This window comes from Sebastes fasciatus, chromosome 7 (assembly GCF_043250625.1).
Source record: "Sebastes fasciatus isolate fSebFas1 chromosome 7, fSebFas1.pri, whole genome shotgun sequence".
Classification (NCBI taxonomy): Eukaryota; Metazoa; Chordata; class Actinopteri; order Perciformes; family Sebastidae; genus Sebastes; species Sebastes fasciatus.
In genome coordinates this window covers 10,096,299-10,115,091 of record NC_133801.1, presented here as the reverse complement: position 1 = coordinate 10,115,091, position 18,793 = coordinate 10,096,299, and the positions used below count along the sequence as shown (strand labels likewise).

At 38.4% G+C, this 18,793-nt stretch overlaps 1 protein-coding gene across 1 annotated transcript; it reads left to right on the top strand.

Moving 5' to 3' along the window:
• The first annotated feature begins 5,593 nt into the window (after positions 1-5,593).
• On the top strand, positions 5,594-11,081 carry mmp13b (matrix metallopeptidase 13b). The gene is made up of 11 exons (XM_074641485.1): positions 5,594-5,748; positions 5,911-6,021; positions 6,615-6,742; positions 6,842-6,990; positions 7,083-7,208; positions 7,293-7,448; positions 7,599-7,719; positions 8,252-8,385; positions 8,474-8,633; positions 9,651-9,754; positions 10,218-11,081. The coding sequence occupies exons 1-11, from the start codon at positions 5,626-5,628 to the stop codon at positions 10,316-10,318; spliced, it is 1,413 nt and encodes a 470-aa protein (XP_074497586.1). The 5' UTR covers positions 5,594-5,625; the 3' UTR covers positions 10,319-11,081.
• Positions 11,082-18,793: the final 7,712 nt, after the last annotated feature.

Here is an 18,793-nt window from a genome sequence, read left to right as displayed (position 1 = left end):
TATGACAATGATTTTCTAACACATCAAGACAAGTAAGGACGCAAATCATCTCTGTTTATCACAGTCCATTGGAGTACGTGCATCAGCTTTCCTCTGAAACAGCTGGGAAGTGGTTGATTTCATCAGACCTCCCGTCATCCCTGGAAAACCCTTTTGCATCTTCCGTGCCAAAATACTATGACCAAGTAGAACAACAGTGGATTTCACTGACATGTTGAGGTGAATTCCTGCTAAGTCTCAGAAGCAGTTGGCTCGTCCGTCAGACCAATTCCAGGCACTGGAATAAACAATAACAAAACCTTAAAGGCTTTGGGTTGGAAGTTAGCAAAGTGCTGATCTATCCTGAGAAGGAGCAAAGATGGTCTCAAAAGGGAATGAAGGCCACCAAGTAACACAGTCATGAAACCAAAGCTTGTGCAATGACAAGATAGTGGCTTCGACCACTTCATCGTTGTGATAATGCAGTATGATGAGGGACCAGATGAGAGAGCGGGGAGAAGATGAACTTTATATTTCATGTAGCAACTCTCTTATCTTTCATAATTCTCTGTTGCCAACTTGCCATGGAAGAACAGCTCATAATGACAGTACAGCTGATGTCAACACATGCAAAAAAAACATGACCTGAGAGTGACTTGCTGTAATATCTACAAATAAAGGCACACACACAGGTCTAGCATATCCAATGTAAAACGAGCACGTTAGCAATACATTACCAAATATGTAAGAGACAATGCCCGATGATTGCGCGTGTCATCCATTAATTCCTGATTATGGACACCTCGAAGGGCATTATCCTGCTTATACCATGGACACTTGCCAAAGAATAAGAAAATTAAGACAATTAAATTATATTTTAATGCGTTTTGCAACCAAAATCTAAAGTTTTTCACAATCCAGTCACTCCATATCCCTGGTAACCATGAGGGTTTGTTAATACCTGGAAAAAAATCATTACCATGTCATAAGGTTCATATACAATGGAAACTTTGTTCAGTGCTCCAGTAAATAGGACGGACCTTAGCTCCGACTTTGCAATGGGGTTACCATAAAGCTAACGTTATGGTGGCTAGATTGAAAGTCAATAACATTGCGTGCGGTTAACAAACAGTAAATATGATTTGACAGTTTAACAACAAGACTAGCTAGCTATGTGTACTGTCGGCCGCAGCCGTAGCTAGTTGAATAATGAACTTGAACTTAACGTTATCTGATACAACACATGGGTAATTTGAGAGGGACAGTGTCATGTAAACTTACTTCTTGCAGCTTGTGTGTTACAGTCGCCATCCTGTGGTGTTCAGAGGATGAGGCACTGAGGGACTATAGTGTTGTAGCCAGCGCATTCATTTAGAATGGTGAACAGACAGTTTCACTGGAACTACTTAGTAGGTGTCCATTATCAGGAATTAATGAACACCCTGCAGCCAATCAGAATCGAGTATTCACCTAGACCAGGGGTCAGCAACCTTTACCATCAAAAGAGCCATTTTAGGCAAAAAAATAAATAAAAAGATATCTGTCTGGAGCCGCAAAACATTTGAGCATTGTGATGAAGGTAACACAGTTTATAGTCTAAGTATATAGTATATAAGTCTAATGCAGTGAGGGCCAAAGTGTAAATGTACGACAGAGTATTAGGGCCATATTGAGGGAAAAAAATCTGAGATTTCAGGAATAAAGTCGTAATATTACGATAAAAAAAGTCAGAACGAGAGTAAAGTCAGAACTTTATGAGAAAAAAGTTGTAATGTGAGAACAAAGTCATAACTTTACGAGAAAAAAAGAAAATAACACGTAAAATTACTACTTTATAATATTATGGCTTTATTCTCATAATACCACGATTTTTTTTCTTGTAAACCTATGACTTTATTCTGGTAATATTATGACTTTGTTCTCATAATCTCAGATTTATTTTTTGTCCTCAATGTGGCCCTAATACTCCGTCGTACCATAGACCTACAACAATGATAAATAAAATTGAAAATGTAAACAAAAAACAGTTATTCATTTCCACTAATTTTTTTAAAAATCCACAGGGAGCCACTGGAGAGGGGCTAAATGTGGCTCCGGAGCCGCAGGTTGCTGACCCCTGACCCAGACCAAAGAGTATAGGATATGATATTCAACAGCTGACACAACAGCAGATATTTCAATCATTCAGGTTTGAGCACGCAATTCATGCATGCTGAAAAATAGACGGTTCCCCTGAAACAAGTAAGATCTCATATTTAGTGGGGAAAAACACATCTATTACAGAGTGACAATGGTGCTTATACTTCAGCAACCTGAAAGACTTCAGGTGTGAGTCTTCAGACCTGCCGCTACAATATAGGTCATACACAACATGATTTTTTATTCTTTTGAATACAGCCAGTGGGTCACAACACAGATCAGCCTGTTTCCATATGTTTGTATGTGTGTTTGTCGGTGACATTTTAAAATAACGGCAAAAATCCCCCTAGAGAGCTAACTTCCCCTGGCATGAGTCAGGAGCACCGTGTTAACCACCGTCTAAGCAATGATGTTACTCCAAAAATATTTGTCTCCGCAGGATGCTGAAGGGCATAGTGTTTGTCATACGTTACACACGTTATCACTAATGGGATGCAGATGAGCAACAATGGCCGATCACCACGACAACAACTGTTTGTAATCTGTACTTCCTAATGCAACGCAATGAGGTTTGGTTTTCTCTGCCAGCGCAGCAGCTTCATACCAACCTCGACTGCAACACGTCACGAACAGTCTCATACTTTGCAAAACATTGTCATTATGAGACATTTCCCAAAAGTATGTTGATAATAACTGGAATTATAACAGTGTCAAATCCTTGTCAAATGTTTGACATGTCCTTATGCAGCAATTTAACTCTACAAAAGAGTGCTTTTGTATCCAAATATAACTTGATCACATAGAAGACAATGTCATTATGTGAATGATTTGATTCAGAAAAGTGTAGACTACTTCAATATTTCCAATTCTAGTCGTCGTTACTAACCTTTTTTTGTACTATGTAGAAGTAATAGGAATAAGGAATTCCATTGTTGTAACAGGAGAAAATAATTATATACCTTTGTTGTCAGACACTTATGTGGCAGACGCACTAATAGGCAGCATGTCTTTACCTGCCTTGACTCCAGAGACCTGCAGGTATAGGCTACCTATTGTCTGGATACCAGACTCTGGAACAATAAGCTACTCTCAAGGTCTTTTATGGCAAAACATAATTTTGAACATCATCCCTACTGCAACGCCAAACAGAAGAGTGACATAAAGGTGCTCTATACAATATCCAGAGCATTAAAGGGATAGTTCTGGTGTTTTGAAGTGGGGTTGTATGAGGATATCCATATAGTCAGTGTATTACCTACAGTAGATGTGGACGGGGCCGGCAGCAAAACATATTCTAGCCACCTAAAAGTAATCAATATCAGTTGAAGTGTTCGGTGAAGGAGGGCTTACCATTATTTCCTATGGAAAGCAGGAGTAGCAGTCACCCAGTGCATGGTGGGAGTGTTGCAGCAAGTTGGAGAGGTCTGTATTTGCATAAAATTAAAAAATCGCAACTTTATGCAAATGAGCCCGTTCAGCGCAACGCGTCCGGATCACGAAACTTGGACCAAGCTGTCAAACTAGGTGATAAAATGAAACGATATTCAGCAGTGGCATATATAGCCTGTTTCTCGCCTCAAATGTTTTCAGAAATAGATTTGGTGGATTGTTTAGATGGAATAACAGAAAGTTTACTGTTTGAAACGGCGAGGAGAGAACCAGGGACCAATCAGGTGCATTCCACGATAATCACCGCTTGAGTGGCCAGTTGAGTGGAGCAGCGCGTCCTCTCGTCCTACCTGATGGACATGTAGCTTAAGTCTATAGTCATATACTGTACTATAGACTTGCTAACATGCAGCACGCTAACATGCAGCACGCTCACATGGCAACGCTCACATGGCAACGCTAACATGCTGATGTTTAACAAGTATTTTGGGATCACCACAGTCACTAGGATTCATCATCTGGGCACCATGAACATCTATACTAAAGTTCACGACATCCATCTGATAGTTTCTGAAAGAAGCTTTGATCTGGACCAAAGTGGTGGACCAACAGCCGACTTTGCCATCCCTAGAGCCATGACACTAGCTGGCGCTATGATGATCAAATGTCTCTCTTATCTTGTATGTGGTGTTCTTTGTGCTTCTATAGATGTAAACTGTAATTTGTAAGAAGCAATTATTCCGAATTTTATATGTCATTGTGTTTCTTAAAGGTCAGCAAATTTTCTACGCTGTAATTAAACCTCTTACAGACGACATTTCCCTATTACTGGGGAAACTAGGATAATTTACGTATTAAATTTGTCATGCTCTGTGTAATCCTAATGACTCTGAGTCACATGCAAAGGGCAACACGGAAAAACACTTAAATCAGGAAGAGCTGATTTCAAAACAAAGTAGTGTGAGAGAGCTCACATGATGTCGAATGCACTCATTGACATTAAAACATAATATCATGAGGGACGTGTAACCTTTAAGGGGAACTCCCATTTCCAAAATTTATGCATGCTATTCCTACAGTCCAAAAATATTAATAAACATGAACAACTTTCTTCCAAATCCCAAAACTAGAGCGCTAAAAACTCAAATTTGTGATGTCATAGTGTATAAAGTCTGGAGCTGCTCCATAGACAATGAATAGGGAGAGATGTTATAGATGAGACTGAGAGCGCCCAGAGGAACGTTCTAAGTATATGGAAATATTTTGGAGAATACTAAAATAGAATAAAGCTCATTTGGGTATAAAAAAGATAACAAACATCGTGCGGGTCCATAAAATCAGTCTCCCATTCATTGTCTATGGAGCAGCTCCAGACTTTATACACTATGACATCACAAGTTTGAGTCTTCTTCTCTGGTTTCTGGCTTTGAGAGAGAGCAGCTCATGTTCACAAATATTGATTGAACTTTCCTCGGCCATGGAAATAACATATTTGAATTCTTAATTTAGTTGGTGTTCTCCTTTAAAATGAATATTTTCAACATCTATTTCTTTATGTTGACGTGTGTTTGTTAGTCACGTATCCTAAAACGTCTTCACCCTAAAATAACAAGACAAAGAATGACTATCATGAGACCAGCAGGAGCATGAAACAATTCACAAAACCCCCTATTGTTTTTTTATAGTACGTCATTTATTTATTTATTTTTAACTGAAGAAGATGTACAGATAATAACTAATGATGTTATATCCTTATTAAGGGAAAGTCGCAGAGCATATCTGCCAAAAAAATATATATCTAAAGACTGTCTTGTTATTCTTGGTTTTTTTTTAAAAAAGAAAGAATTAAAAGTGCATCATTTTGCCTCATTGACAATTCCACAATTGGGAAACTCCTTAAGTCATGGCAATTTGAGAAATAGGAAACGCTTTATCAAAACATTTTAAGTGGGTTCAAAGGAGTCAGACCACAGTGACTGCAGTTTTACACATACAAGCACATTCTCAACAAAGGAGGAAGTGGCTAGGTGCTTTTACATGAATCACAGAGATCCTTTGAAAAAGAAAAAAAGGTGGACCTAAAACACTATAAATACCCTTCACAACTTCTTGACCCCAATGACTAGTTTGGACGACACAGAGACAACAACAATGATAGCTTTACTGCTGCTGGCGCTGGTCGCTCACTCCTTCGCTCTGCCTCTGCCATCTGAGGACAAAGACAACCAGCTGTTAGCTGAGGTAAGACCTGAGCTCTCTAATTCACTCAGCGTTTAGTCCTGTGAGCTGGACTCAACTTGATTTTTTTCTGTCATAATCAAAGAAAGAAGTGTGTTAGAGTGGAGTAATCCACGCCTATTTGTTATGAATGACATTCAGCTTCTGTTCTCTTCAAACAAACAGAAGTACCTCCGTCGGTTCTATGGGCTCCCAGCTGGTCTCCAAGGTCGACAGGGGTCATCGGGCCCTCTTCAGACCAAGATCATGGAGATGCAGAAATTCTTCAAACTCAAGGTAAATGGGCAGCTGTTTTGTAAATATTTTTGATTTGATTTAGTTTGCATAGGTTTTATTGATATCTGAAAGAGAGATGGAACATTATCATATTGCTGGTGGTGCACCCTGATGTGTGTTGAAAATCGTTTAATGTGATTTTCGCTTGAGGTGTGATCTTTCACCTGCACCTCATTGGTGAGGTCCTCTTGTGCAAGTGTGGGTGTGTAATGTTAAATTTCGGTTTACATTGAAACTGTATTTTTTAAAAGCTAAATAGAATAAGACAGGCATAAAATATGAGAATATAAGTTACAGTGCAGTGTAAGAAATGACTTAAAAAGCAGAAAAGCAGTCTTCAGCCTTGATTTAAAAGAAGTGAGTCTCTGGGAGTTTGCTCCAGATATGTGGAGCATAAAAACAGTCAGTTTAGTTCTGAGTCTGGGGACATAAAGCAAATCTGAGAGGTCTGGGTGGTTCATCATGTAGGAGAAGATCTGACATGTATTTTGGCCCTAAAACATTCAGTGCTTAAACAGTTTTAAGGTGACAATTTCTGCAGTACTTTAGGAACACATATACTTATGTCACATATTTTCTTTCCGCCTCTGAAGGTAACGGGGAATCTGGACGACAACACTCTGGAGCTGATGAAGCAGGCCAGATGTGGCGTCCCTGACATCGGGGAGTACAACCACTTCCCTGGACACCTCAAATGGAAAAACAACAACATCACATTCAGGTATGCATTCAGATATTTTCTCAAAGAAGAGAAAGAACTATTCAGAAAGTAAGATTGTATTCACTCATTTCTCTCGTCGTCTATCCCCTGATGTTCCAGGATACTGAACTATACACCAGACCTGATGAAGTCTGATGTAGACAGAGCCATCCGCAGGGCGCTGAACATTTGGTCTGATGTCACCCCTCTGATCTTTAAGAAGCTGCACACCGGCAACGCTGACATTATGATCAGCTTTGGACGAAAAGGTAATTCTACACTCCATCTGCTAATCATATAAAAAATAGACATTATAATAGTGCACATTTATCTATAAAACTATCTGTGCTTTGTTCTGTAGAACACGGTGACTATAACCCTTTTGACGGGCCTGACGGGTTGCTCGCTCATGCCTACCCACCGGGCCAAGGCATCGGAGGAGACACTCACTTTGATGAGGATGAAACCTGGACCAAAGACTCATCAGGTCAGAGTTGCGCATAAATGTTCAACATAATCATCACTAAACTGTATATTGATGATTAACACTGGACATCTGTTCTCTCCACAGCTTACAACCTGTTTATAGTGGCGACCCATGAGCTGGGCCACGCCCTCGGTATGTCCCACTCCACAGACGCTGGCGCCCTGATGTACCCCGTCTACTCCTACGGTACAGGCTTCCCGCTGGCTGAGGACGACATCGAAGGCATCCAAGCTCTCTACGGTGGGAAAACACATCATCTGTGTTTAGATTTAAAACTTAAGTTAACAAGTCAAATCATAATTGATATCATGTTTTTTTATAGTATGAGATTCTTATTATTTTAGTGAAAATATTATGAGCTGTGCATTAATGCCAGATGTTCAATCACAGGCCCGAACCCAAACCCGAGGAAAGTGAAGCCAAAGCCTGACGCACCAAACAAATGTGACCCCATGTTGAGTTTTGACGCTGTCACTGAGCTCAGAGGGGAAACCATCATCTTCAAAGACAGGTACAGTAAGAACCAGTGAATGAAATTGATCAGGATAAACCCCTTGAGATGCATCAGCTCTGCATCTTTCGAGGGGGTCCCAAACAAACACTCACAAAACAATGGAAAACAGAACAGTACAAAACACAATGTTTCATGATGGAAGGCCTATATACAAAGATCCTAATACATAATACAATGACATTTTGGGTATTTTTTTTTTTTTATTAGGGATGAGGTATTTTTTCAGGACAACCAGGAAGTTAGCATCGCCCTGGGTTCCCTCAAAAAAGCAAATGGGATTTTTCCATTGGGTTTTGGGTTATTGCAGATTGTTATTATTATGATACTTACACGTTTTGTTCAGCAAGATAATCTCCACAAATCAACGCCATTTTTCTGATATTGAGGCTGTAATGGCGGACGAGTCGGCGTCTTGTAGTCTTATTTAGCCACATGTTAGCAACCGTCTTTTTTAGACACATTAAGACACATAAAGGCTTAAAAATTCACAAGTGGGGTATTTACTGACGTATTTTATACTCTGTTGCAGGTTCTACTGGCGTCTCCATCCTCAGATGCCGGAGCCGGAGCAGACACTGATCAAGTCCACGTGGCCCACCCTCCCCAACAAGGTGGACGCAGCATACGAGAACCCCGAGAAAGATCAAGTCATCATATTTAATGGTGGGTTATACGTATTTATTGCTATTATATGTTTTCATCAGATATTAGATTATGTATGTATGGACCAAAACTGTCCATGTTTCAACAGGGATCCGGATGTGGGCTTTGAATGGATACAACCTTGTGGACGGTTACCCAAAGTACATACACAAACTTGGTCTTCCCAAGAAAGTCAGGGAAATAGATGCGGCCGTGCACATCGCAGACACCGGGAAAACTCTGCTCTTCACTGAGGAAGACTACTGGAGGTATGTGGTGATGAGTATCTCACCTCTCAGTTTCAGTAAAGTTTAACCCTTTAATGTCCTCACTAAGAAAAACGCAATGGAAAAAAATCTCTATGCATTTTTTATGTCCTTAGGGCAATAATCACAACAATCAATTAATATAGGCCTCTAAAGAAAAATATAAACCATGTACTGTTATTATGCTAGTCATATGTATACCATGAAATTAGTAGTATTACCGGTACTAGTATTAGTTCCATGTATTTATTCTAGATATTTACCATATTTACAGAAGGCTACTTTGAAAACATCTCAGAAATGGTGAAAAATCATACTGATATAATTTCTTTCATCAAATTTATAATGGAATAATATTAAATATATGACATTAACAAATGATATTAACAATAGTGAATGTTCATCTTAAAATCAGTACTTTTCCTGTTTGGTAGAGCATGTTTTTAGACAGTAAAAAAATCATGCTTATTAAATTATTTCAACATATTTATAATGGAATAACATTAAATGTAACATTAACAACAATGAATGATCAAAAGTTTTTTATTCAGTAGAAAATACTCAATTTACTTTACTACCTGTACCATAAAGGGACTCCGTATGGTAGAACATGTTTTTAGAAAATGATTTGATCCTTATTGGATTTTTTATTTTAGTATCAAGTTACATATGTTATATTATGTATGTTACGTTATATTTCTGTTCAGTAAAACCTCTGAAATGTCAAAAAATATGCCTACCTTTGAAAACCACACCAAACAGAGTCCTCATGTCTGGAGTTTTGTTGCTAACTTCCTGTAAGGAGGCGGACTGAAAAGCTATTTAAAGATGCAGCGACATCTTGTGGATATTTTTATTATAACATACCTAAACTGAGTGGTAGAGATGCTCAATCAGGTTAAGTGAAACACATTTTCAATAAGATATAGTGACTAAAAATGTGCTCTACCAAACGGTCGAGTGGGACATTAAAGTATGTAATTTCATCAACATTGTTTTGCTTTTATTTGTCACTCACAGCTATGATGAAGCAACAGAAACCATGGACAGCGGCTACCCACGAACCATTGAGGAAGATTTTCCTGGGATGGATGACGAGTTTGACGCTGCTGCTTATCACTATGGTATTATGAAGCCTCAATTATCACATTTTCGGTATAGTTAAAGGGATAGTTTGAGGTGTTTTGAAGTGGGGTTGTAAGAGGTACTTATCCATAGTCAGTGTATTACCTACAGTAGATGACGGTCGGCACGCCGCCAGTTTGGATAAACAGACAGGAGTTACCGCACGGGAGCAAAGCTGCTGTGGACGGGGCCGGCAGCAAAACTGATTTTAGCCACCTAAAAGACAGACCCACTTAAAAAAATCAACCTTTACCTTGCCGTGAGACAGCATAGATAACAGCTTCAGTTCCCCAGACTGCATAGCTGTCTCACAGCAAGGTAAACCGGGTAAAATATTTTAAATATAGCGCACTTCAAAACACCCAAACTATCCCTTTAAAGCATACAAAAGTATGATTTTTTTCTCCAGCACTACCACTATACTGCTTCCCCTAACTGGTATCCTTCTCTGTTGTCTTTCAGGATACTTGTATTTCTACCATGAACACACGCAGTACGAGTACAGTTACAACTCGAGGAAGGTCATTCGCATCATGAGGACCAACTCCATTCTCAACTGCTGATCTGCAAACATCAGCAATGACTTAAATATACATGTGGCTGCACAACACACCTTCACAATAAACAACAATATACACAAGCATACATGTTAAAAAGAGAGACATAGGAAATGGAGACATGCAGGGTTGACCTGCAGTTAAAGTTAAGATAACAAAGTTTATTTTTATTAGTGCTGGACACCTGTTAGGTCATAATTTGTCAGACACAGAATGCTGGAAAGTTCCTCAGAAATATATTTCCGTTTTATTTATTTTTACATGTCTATATTTGTACTACAAGTTTCACTATGGACAGCAAGATCCTTAGCAGGTTAAGTTTCTTGTCTTTGTTAGCTCATTATTTGACTACATGTTCCACTAACATCTGTATTTCAACAAAGAGCTTAGCAGTTTAATATATTCTGTGTTTGTTTTTAGATTATTGTGAATCACTGTCACAGTCTGGCACTGTGTCCAGACGCCCTCGGACTTTCTGTACTGAGATGTTTTCTGTGTTTTGGGTTTTCTGTACCTCTGTTGTCCTTCTACACATCTGCTCTGAATCAGCCTCGTTAGCTCCTCCCAGCCAATCAGCTCCCAGCTCGTTCTCCTGCCCATAATCACCTGTTTCCCCTCCTCACCTGAGCTTCTCCCCCATCTCTCCACCTGCTCTTCATCCTCTTGTCAGACCAGTTTGTATTTTTTCAGTCTTTGTTGGATCCTTGGTTTTGTTATGTTCAGTTCTGTCTCACCTGCACCAAACCTTAAATTAAAGTTATTTATCCTACTTCCTGTTGCCTGTTGTCTCTTTGGTTTCTGTTCCACTCTTCATGACAATAAAAGTGGAATAATGAATAATAATATAATAAAGTTGGATTAACGATCTTGTGTTGAAGAGCTGAACATGAAGTAATGTCCCATTGTGTGACATTTTGAGGGAGTTCCAACATAAAAGATTGCATTTAAAGTATTATCCTCAACAATGCATATCGCCAAAGATCCTAATTTAACACTTGACATGAATGGGACGGTGTCTGAAGGATCAAACCAGGCTGATTTCTTAAAGCCTCTGAATACCCACACAGGTGTTTTTAGTTTAATCTGGCTGATTAAACCTCTTGTCAGGGCTGTGTGGGCGTACAGTGTTGAGTGACAACTTCTTGAGTCTCCTCAAGGAAGGTGAAAATAGGTCATGTGTCATTAACGCGTCATATCGTTAGGGTACAACATGTGCAGTAAAATCTGTTCTGCACTCGCCGAAATTGAGCCAATCGCAACGCACAACCGCAGCTCCAGTTGTACAACGCATGTGTTATACCCCACACTCCAAGACACCATGTCCTAGCCTTCTTCAATAGGCCTTGAGTCTCCTGTTAGCTTTGTTGAATCTGTTTGGGTGGAACAAATATGCAGACAGGTAAACAGGGGTGTGGTTAATAACATTAATATTGAAGGCCCATTAATTACAGTACAGGACACACCTAGGCAAGGTAAGGCAGCTTTATTTGTAGAGCACATTTCAGCAACAGGGCAATTCAAAGTGCTTTACATAAACATTCAAGAACATTGTGTCAAAGTGCAAAAGAACATTAAGACATAATTAAAACAGTTATAAAAACACCTAGTTGCATAAAACACACTGATGTAACAAACGTCAGACTGATGATGTAACCTTGCAAAGGGAGTTTTGGGCTTAGAATGGCATGAAAAATACATGATATTATAGACCAGCTTTGTAGTGAGCACATGATTATTTATTTATTTATTGTATCATTACTCAACAAGCTCCTCACACAAGAGTTGAATTTATAGCTTTGCAAAACGTAATCAATAAACACCACATATACCTCAACTCAGTGAGAATGCACTGTAGTATTAATATGTGAGTTACATATACTGCGAAGACACTCTGGGTCTTGTACATGTAGTACTCCACCTCTCTCCACTAGAGAGCGCTCCTATCAACAGTCTGAGTGTGTAAAGGTCCTGCTAATACCAGAGTCCTGACAGCTCTGGGACAGGTTAAGTGAGATAAATGAAGTAGAACACAAGACATATGCAACATCATGACAATGTGCCACTACTGACTGAGGCGTCAGGTTTCTACACCACAAAGCGTCTTGATTCCTTCACCAGTCTGGAGAAATAAAATAAAATCAATTTATGCTTCATTAGCTGCAACAAATGTTGGGGAAAATCTTTGTCTCTGGCCACATTAGATGTGAACATACCTCGATTCAAACAGACTGGGCTCTAATCGTATTAATAAAGGACTATTACACACCGTATCTCTACCCTCCAGCATGCTATAACAACCTAAAGCCAATCAACTGAAGGAACATGCTTTATGAATATTAAACATTTGTGTAGTTTTGAAAGGTCAGTATCTTCCAGCTGAAGTTTAGGAAACAGTGAAGCTTGAGCCAATAAGCAGCGTAATCCACAGGCCCAATCATGTGGATGTAATTACAGTGCAGTGAAGCAGTCACCTCATTTGCTCATATCCGAGGTATTGCGTGGAGTGCAGGCTGCGTCACCGCTTCACAAATCCCGTGTGTTCATCGCCGACGTTTGGCTTTGAGAGTCTAAGATCTGAAAGTCTTTCAAATTAAGCCTTTTTTCAATCAACATGTGCCAGAAATGATACTTCCCCTTCAGTTCGCCACTTAAGAGTTCATGTGTTTGGATTAGAAATTGTAATTTTTGCAGAGGAGAGACATGACAAAGGAAATATTTAAACAAGAGAGCTCATTGTGTTTGTGTTTGGGCCAAGGGGAAGCTCAGTAACCACTGCTACAGCTGTCTCCATGGACTAAAATCCTCCCTTTTCCTGCAGCTTTACCTTGATGTTTATGATGTTTAGAGATGCATGTTTGTGGTCTGGGAGGAAGCAGATCCAGTTTTGCAAAGATAGAAGAAGCACTCAGTAAAATACAGCTGATTCAACATTTAAAGCTCTCTCTAATGTAGGTTTATTTCAGTGAGAGGATCACTTTGTCTTCTATACTTGGATGTGTTTTCACTCCTCTGGGAAAGTGAACAAGACCGTCTCTTGTCTCTAAATATTTACTACTGGCAAGCTTCTCGCTCCTTGGTGGTTTGCAGAAATTGAGCAACTTTCGGTGTTGACTTTTGGGCTTTTATAGAGCAGTGCAACTGAGAAACATCACAAATTAAGTCACTTTTAGCCCCGTGTGGATGTAGAGGTCATGTAAGTCTCCTTTTTTTTCCAAGTCATTACCATATCTGACTCTTTGAAAATGCAGCATTGAGGATTTAAAAAGATCATAAACCCTGAATTTTAATTTCTCTTTATCCATTGGTTACAAGTTAGGTGGTGAAATGATGTTTGGTTTGGTCATGCACTGGTCAATTTTGAGAGTATGCTTTCAGTTTACTTTTCATGTACTTATCAGAGATATACTCAACAAAATCAAGTATTCTTGGCTTATACCGACAAGTATACAGAAGAGTCCAAGTATACTTGGCTTATATTTGAAGTTAACTTAAAGAAAACTTACAAAAAAACTATTAAACTAGTAGTTTGCTGAGAGTATACTTTAAAGTGGACTTTCATAAACTAAAAAAGTGGGCTACAAGTATATAACTAACAGTATACTTATATAGTTCATATTATAGTTGCAGTATAAAATACAACTTGGATGTAGACCAGTTGTGTACTCAAAGTGTACTACTCTTACATTCAAAGTATACTTAAAAGTATACTTTTATAAACTAAAAAGTGGGCCAACTTAGTTCCAAGATGTATTGAAGTAGTATACTTACATATTAATATACTTATTACATAAAGTATACTTGGGAATATACTTGAATTATACTTAATTTTACTTTGTAAAAGTATACTTTTATACTTATACTATTTTTGTTAGGGAAGGCAGATGCTATTAGCACCAAGGTGTCTTTGTCACTCTTTATATTACTACTACTAGTACTACTACTACTACTACTACTAGTAGTATTACTAAATTGTACTGTTAGAAAGGGCTTTCTGGCAGAAAACCCTTCAGTTAGCTAACTGTTGTTAATATAGTAGCATATTCAACTTGTCCAGGTGTGAATAGCTGAATAGCTGCTGTGTGAGTATTCTCATCCAGGTGCAAATAATAGACACTCCGTGATAAAAATGTAGAACAAGGATAGAGAGAAGTTGAAAGAGGTCAATGAATAATGGCAGTGGATGTTAAAAAGAAAAAAAAAGGTTGTAGATTATCCTTTGAGAAAACTGAGTGGAGCCCAGCAGCTCCTGATGGAAACCAGATGGAGGAGAATGACGAGGAGGGCAGCAGTCTCAGGATATATCCCTTTTCCTCTGGGAACTCCCTCCTCAGACCACCAATATGAGACGACTCCTGCTGCTCCACACTGAGAGGATTAATCTGAACAAGCAATGCGGTTTAAGAGACAGAAATCTGACTTTTATTACAGCAACTTTTTTTCAAAACCTAGGAATTGACAAACTTTATGTAGTCTCAATGTACTACTGGTAATATAAGTGTATTACTTCAAACTTATTGGGACTAAATTGGCCCACTTTTAGTTTATAAAAGTATACTTTTAAGTGTACTTTGAGCGTAAGAATATCAATCTTTGAGTACACAACTAGTTTAAATCTAAGTGTTATTTTTAAAGCAACTACACTATGAAGTGAACTATACTACAAGTGAACTTATAGGTATACTGTTATATACTTGTAGCCCACTTTTTAGTTTATAAAGTACACTTTAAAGTATACTCTCCGTACTAGTTTATTCGTTTTTACTGCAACTATACTTGCAAGTTTTCTTTAACTTATAGTAATTAGCCTTATATTTATGTATTACATAAGATATTTTCTCCCTTTGCCATTTGACTTGATGTTTTGTGATGACATAAAAAAAATAAAAATAAAAAAAAAAAATAATAATAATAATAATAATAGTTTTTCTCGCATGCCTCCACGTTGAACAAAAAATGCGACAAAGTAGAAAATTCTTAATGAATTGAAGTAAATTCATAACAAAACATACGTTTACAAACTCTTACACACTCTGATAGGCAACACTATCAAAAAGTAAGCATAAGCCAAGTATACTGAGACTTTTTCTGTATAATTGTCAGTATAAGTACGTAAAGAATAAACTGAAAGCATACTCTCTTAAGTTTAAAAGAAGTATACTTGAATAAACTTCTTTTTGGTAAGGGAGTACAGGTCAACCTTGCTGATGAATGTGGTTTTTAGTGTTAATTGCAGCTGATATTATTCTTCTGGGTGTATCTGTTTATTTTCTGTTGCCTCCTGTGTACTGTTGGCCTTCTTGTCTCGTCTGCATGTTGTTATTCTTCCTTTTCCCTGAATAGAATAGAAAAAAGTGTTTGTAAAGCAGCCAGTTCTTCACTGAAAAGGGAGCCGTCTGTGTTTCTTCCTCCTACGTAGAGGCAGGAATGTGGAGAAAGTTCAGTCTCTGCTCTGTGTTGACCCATTAACAAGGTAATTCTGACCAGATATGACCCCGGGGCAGATACAGCTGTGTTGTAAAAGTGACCAGTAAATCCAGGAAAAGTGTTTGAAACTCTCTGGTGCGACAGCAGACCTCGCAGCAGGCTTTTAGGATTAGTTGCTGTAATGTTAAAAAAAAAAGAAAAAGCTGCAAGTCAAGGCGTTCATTGCACAAGATTAACAATATTGGTATTTTGTGAAGAAGCCGAGAACACTTAAGTCTTTCTGGCAATCCTTCAGATTTCAGTCGTGGTCACATTTGTATTTGAGTGAAAACAATGGAAATGTGCTCATAGTTGAGCAGCCTGGAGTCTTTTTGTTGATATATGAGCTTCAAGTTTTCAGTTTTGTGTGCATAGTTTCAATCTGTGTGTTTATACCAAGAAGAAAGTCTGTAATACAGCAATTTTTTTCCGGGAATGTCGCCACAGACTCGCAGTTTGTAATACTGTAAAAATCTATGCGGCGCCTGTAGCTCAGTGCGTAGAGTCTTCCAAGGCTGGCGGTTCAATCCCTGGCTCCTGTCTGCATGTCCAAGTGTCCTTAAGCGAGATGTCAAAGTGTCCTTGAGCGAGATACTGAATCCCAAGTTGCTCCCCAGGCTGCTTTACAGCAACCCACTGCTCCTAAAATACTTAGGATGGGTTAAATGCAGAGGTCAAATTTCATGTTTGTACCTAAATGTAACTAAATTTAACTCATTTAGCTATAGATAGTGACTTAACAGACATTTATTTAAATTAAAATCTTCGATTGCCACTTTAATATACACAAGTTAGGAAAAGATCAGTTGGTTAACAGACAAGGCAAGGCAATGCAAGGACCTCAGACCCCATGGTTAAACATCTAGATTTATATAGTGTAAAAAGCAAAATCTTTTGCATATCCTAAAGGATTGAGTCAGATTAGTGTAAAATAAGTGCTGGTTCATTTAAATCTGGTTTATTCAACATTAAAAAATTGCACCTGGAATGCTTGAAATCAATTGTGTCAATGAAGAAAACACAGTTTAAGTAGAAAATGGAAATGTTCCCTGTCAAGTAAAGTCATGTGTTTCTCTCACATACCTCATGTCACATGCTGCAGATACATAACAGAGCACCTGAAACTGTTTCAAGACCTCCTTAAAGGAACAAGGTGTAGTTAGTGTTATATCTGGTGGTATAACAACAGAGCTACATTGAGGAAAATAATGCTCATTTGCAGCATAAACCTGAGCTACTGACATGTGGAAGAATCCCACTGTCTCTGATATTTAGAGAGATTTGTAAAAATAAAGCATTATTTTTAACAGTTTTTCTGAGTAAGATTCACATGAGCATTTTGATGTGTAGCAGGTCGGCCACATTATAGAAATGCTTTGATCTCGGGTGAATTTGCCACCATCTGTGACACAAAAATACATGTATGAAAATACCTGAAGTTGACTTTGGCTCAACATGGAAGTCGGCATAATTTGTAATGTGTATATACCTGCAAACAATTGTGCTTTCTCTACTTCACAAAACATGACCTCAATTTCCAGCAGATGTCGAACGCTCTGCTTTCTGTCTGAGGATCTGACTCTGGTGTATTTTCTCTACGAGGAAATTGACTTCTTCCCCTTTAACTCTATAACTCTTTCATGATGTGATGAGAGTATTTATGGGATTTTTCTTCATTGAGGAGCACTGAGCTGTTATACATGTTATATTGTGATGGTTACACTATACAGTTTTCAACTGTGTGTCTCTGTATATCATTATACCTTCCTCAAAGTATTTTATTGGTGTTGGCATGCCTTTGGACAAGTTCTATTAGTGAGGATATATTTATTGGCTCATGCTTATCTACAAAACACTCCTTGGTCTGTTCTTAATGGACTTGCCTGGTTAAATAAAGGTTAAATAATAAAAAAATGATAATAAAAAGGGTGACATTTTTATGTTGACATTTTAGGGCCCTATGAGGTTGCTCTCTATTCACACTATTGTATCTCATTGCTAGATGGTCCTTTGTTTATTTATTTATTATTGTAAATGGACTTGCATTTATATAGAGCCTTTCTAATCTTCCAGCCACTCAAAGTGCTTTACACTACATGTCAGCATTCACCCATTCACACACACATTCATACACTGATGGCAGAGGCTTTTCAGTTAATCTGTCTGATTAGACCTCTTCTCAGGACTGTGTAGATGTGTACAGGCTGAGTGATATCTTCCTGAGTTCTCCTGTTAGCTTTGTTGAACTTGTTAGGGGCGGGACAAACTACACCTCGATCATTTTTTATTGGTAGATGAAGATTTGTGACCTCATAAATTCCCATCAAAGCTTCAACCTGAGCAGAGGTCTACTCACCCAGAATAACTGAAAACACCTGTCGGTGTTCGGAGGCTTTAATAAAAGATTTTAAACTTGCAATCAGAGCCTCGGATGCTTTTCAGACTGCCAAACAACATCATGGACTTCCTCTAAAGAGAGGTTTATTCTTCCTGAAAAGTTTGACTTTTTTGCAGATTTTTAAGCCACAGCAGCATTTTTGCAAATCAATGGTTCCTAAAATCATGAACCCTTAAAACAAAAGTGTTTGACCTGCTGTTACAGGTTACATATGTCTTCAGGTTGTGACAAAGAGTGATTTTCAACCTATTTTCATTTAATCTTACAGAGTTAAGTCTGGAAAAAGAATTATGTTTTTGTGTAGCAAATTATCTTTTTTGGCTTTCCTTCGCTTTCAAAGAGGATTTATTATTTTTTGTTCTTTTTCTCTTTCCTTTAGTATGTTATATAGTACTCTGTGTTTGTAAAAGGTCTGCAAAGTTACAAAGCCCAAAGTCCACGCCAAAGGGAGTTACTCTCCCCCACAGAAACACTGCTCCTGAACTGACTGAAACGTCTTGATTTAATCCCGCCTTTTCTTCTGTAACGTGGTGATGTCACCATGTAACACATTTGCATAATACCACCCAAGCGGCTCGTTTGGTACGCTCTCAAACAAAGCTGGTCAGAGCGGAGCTGGA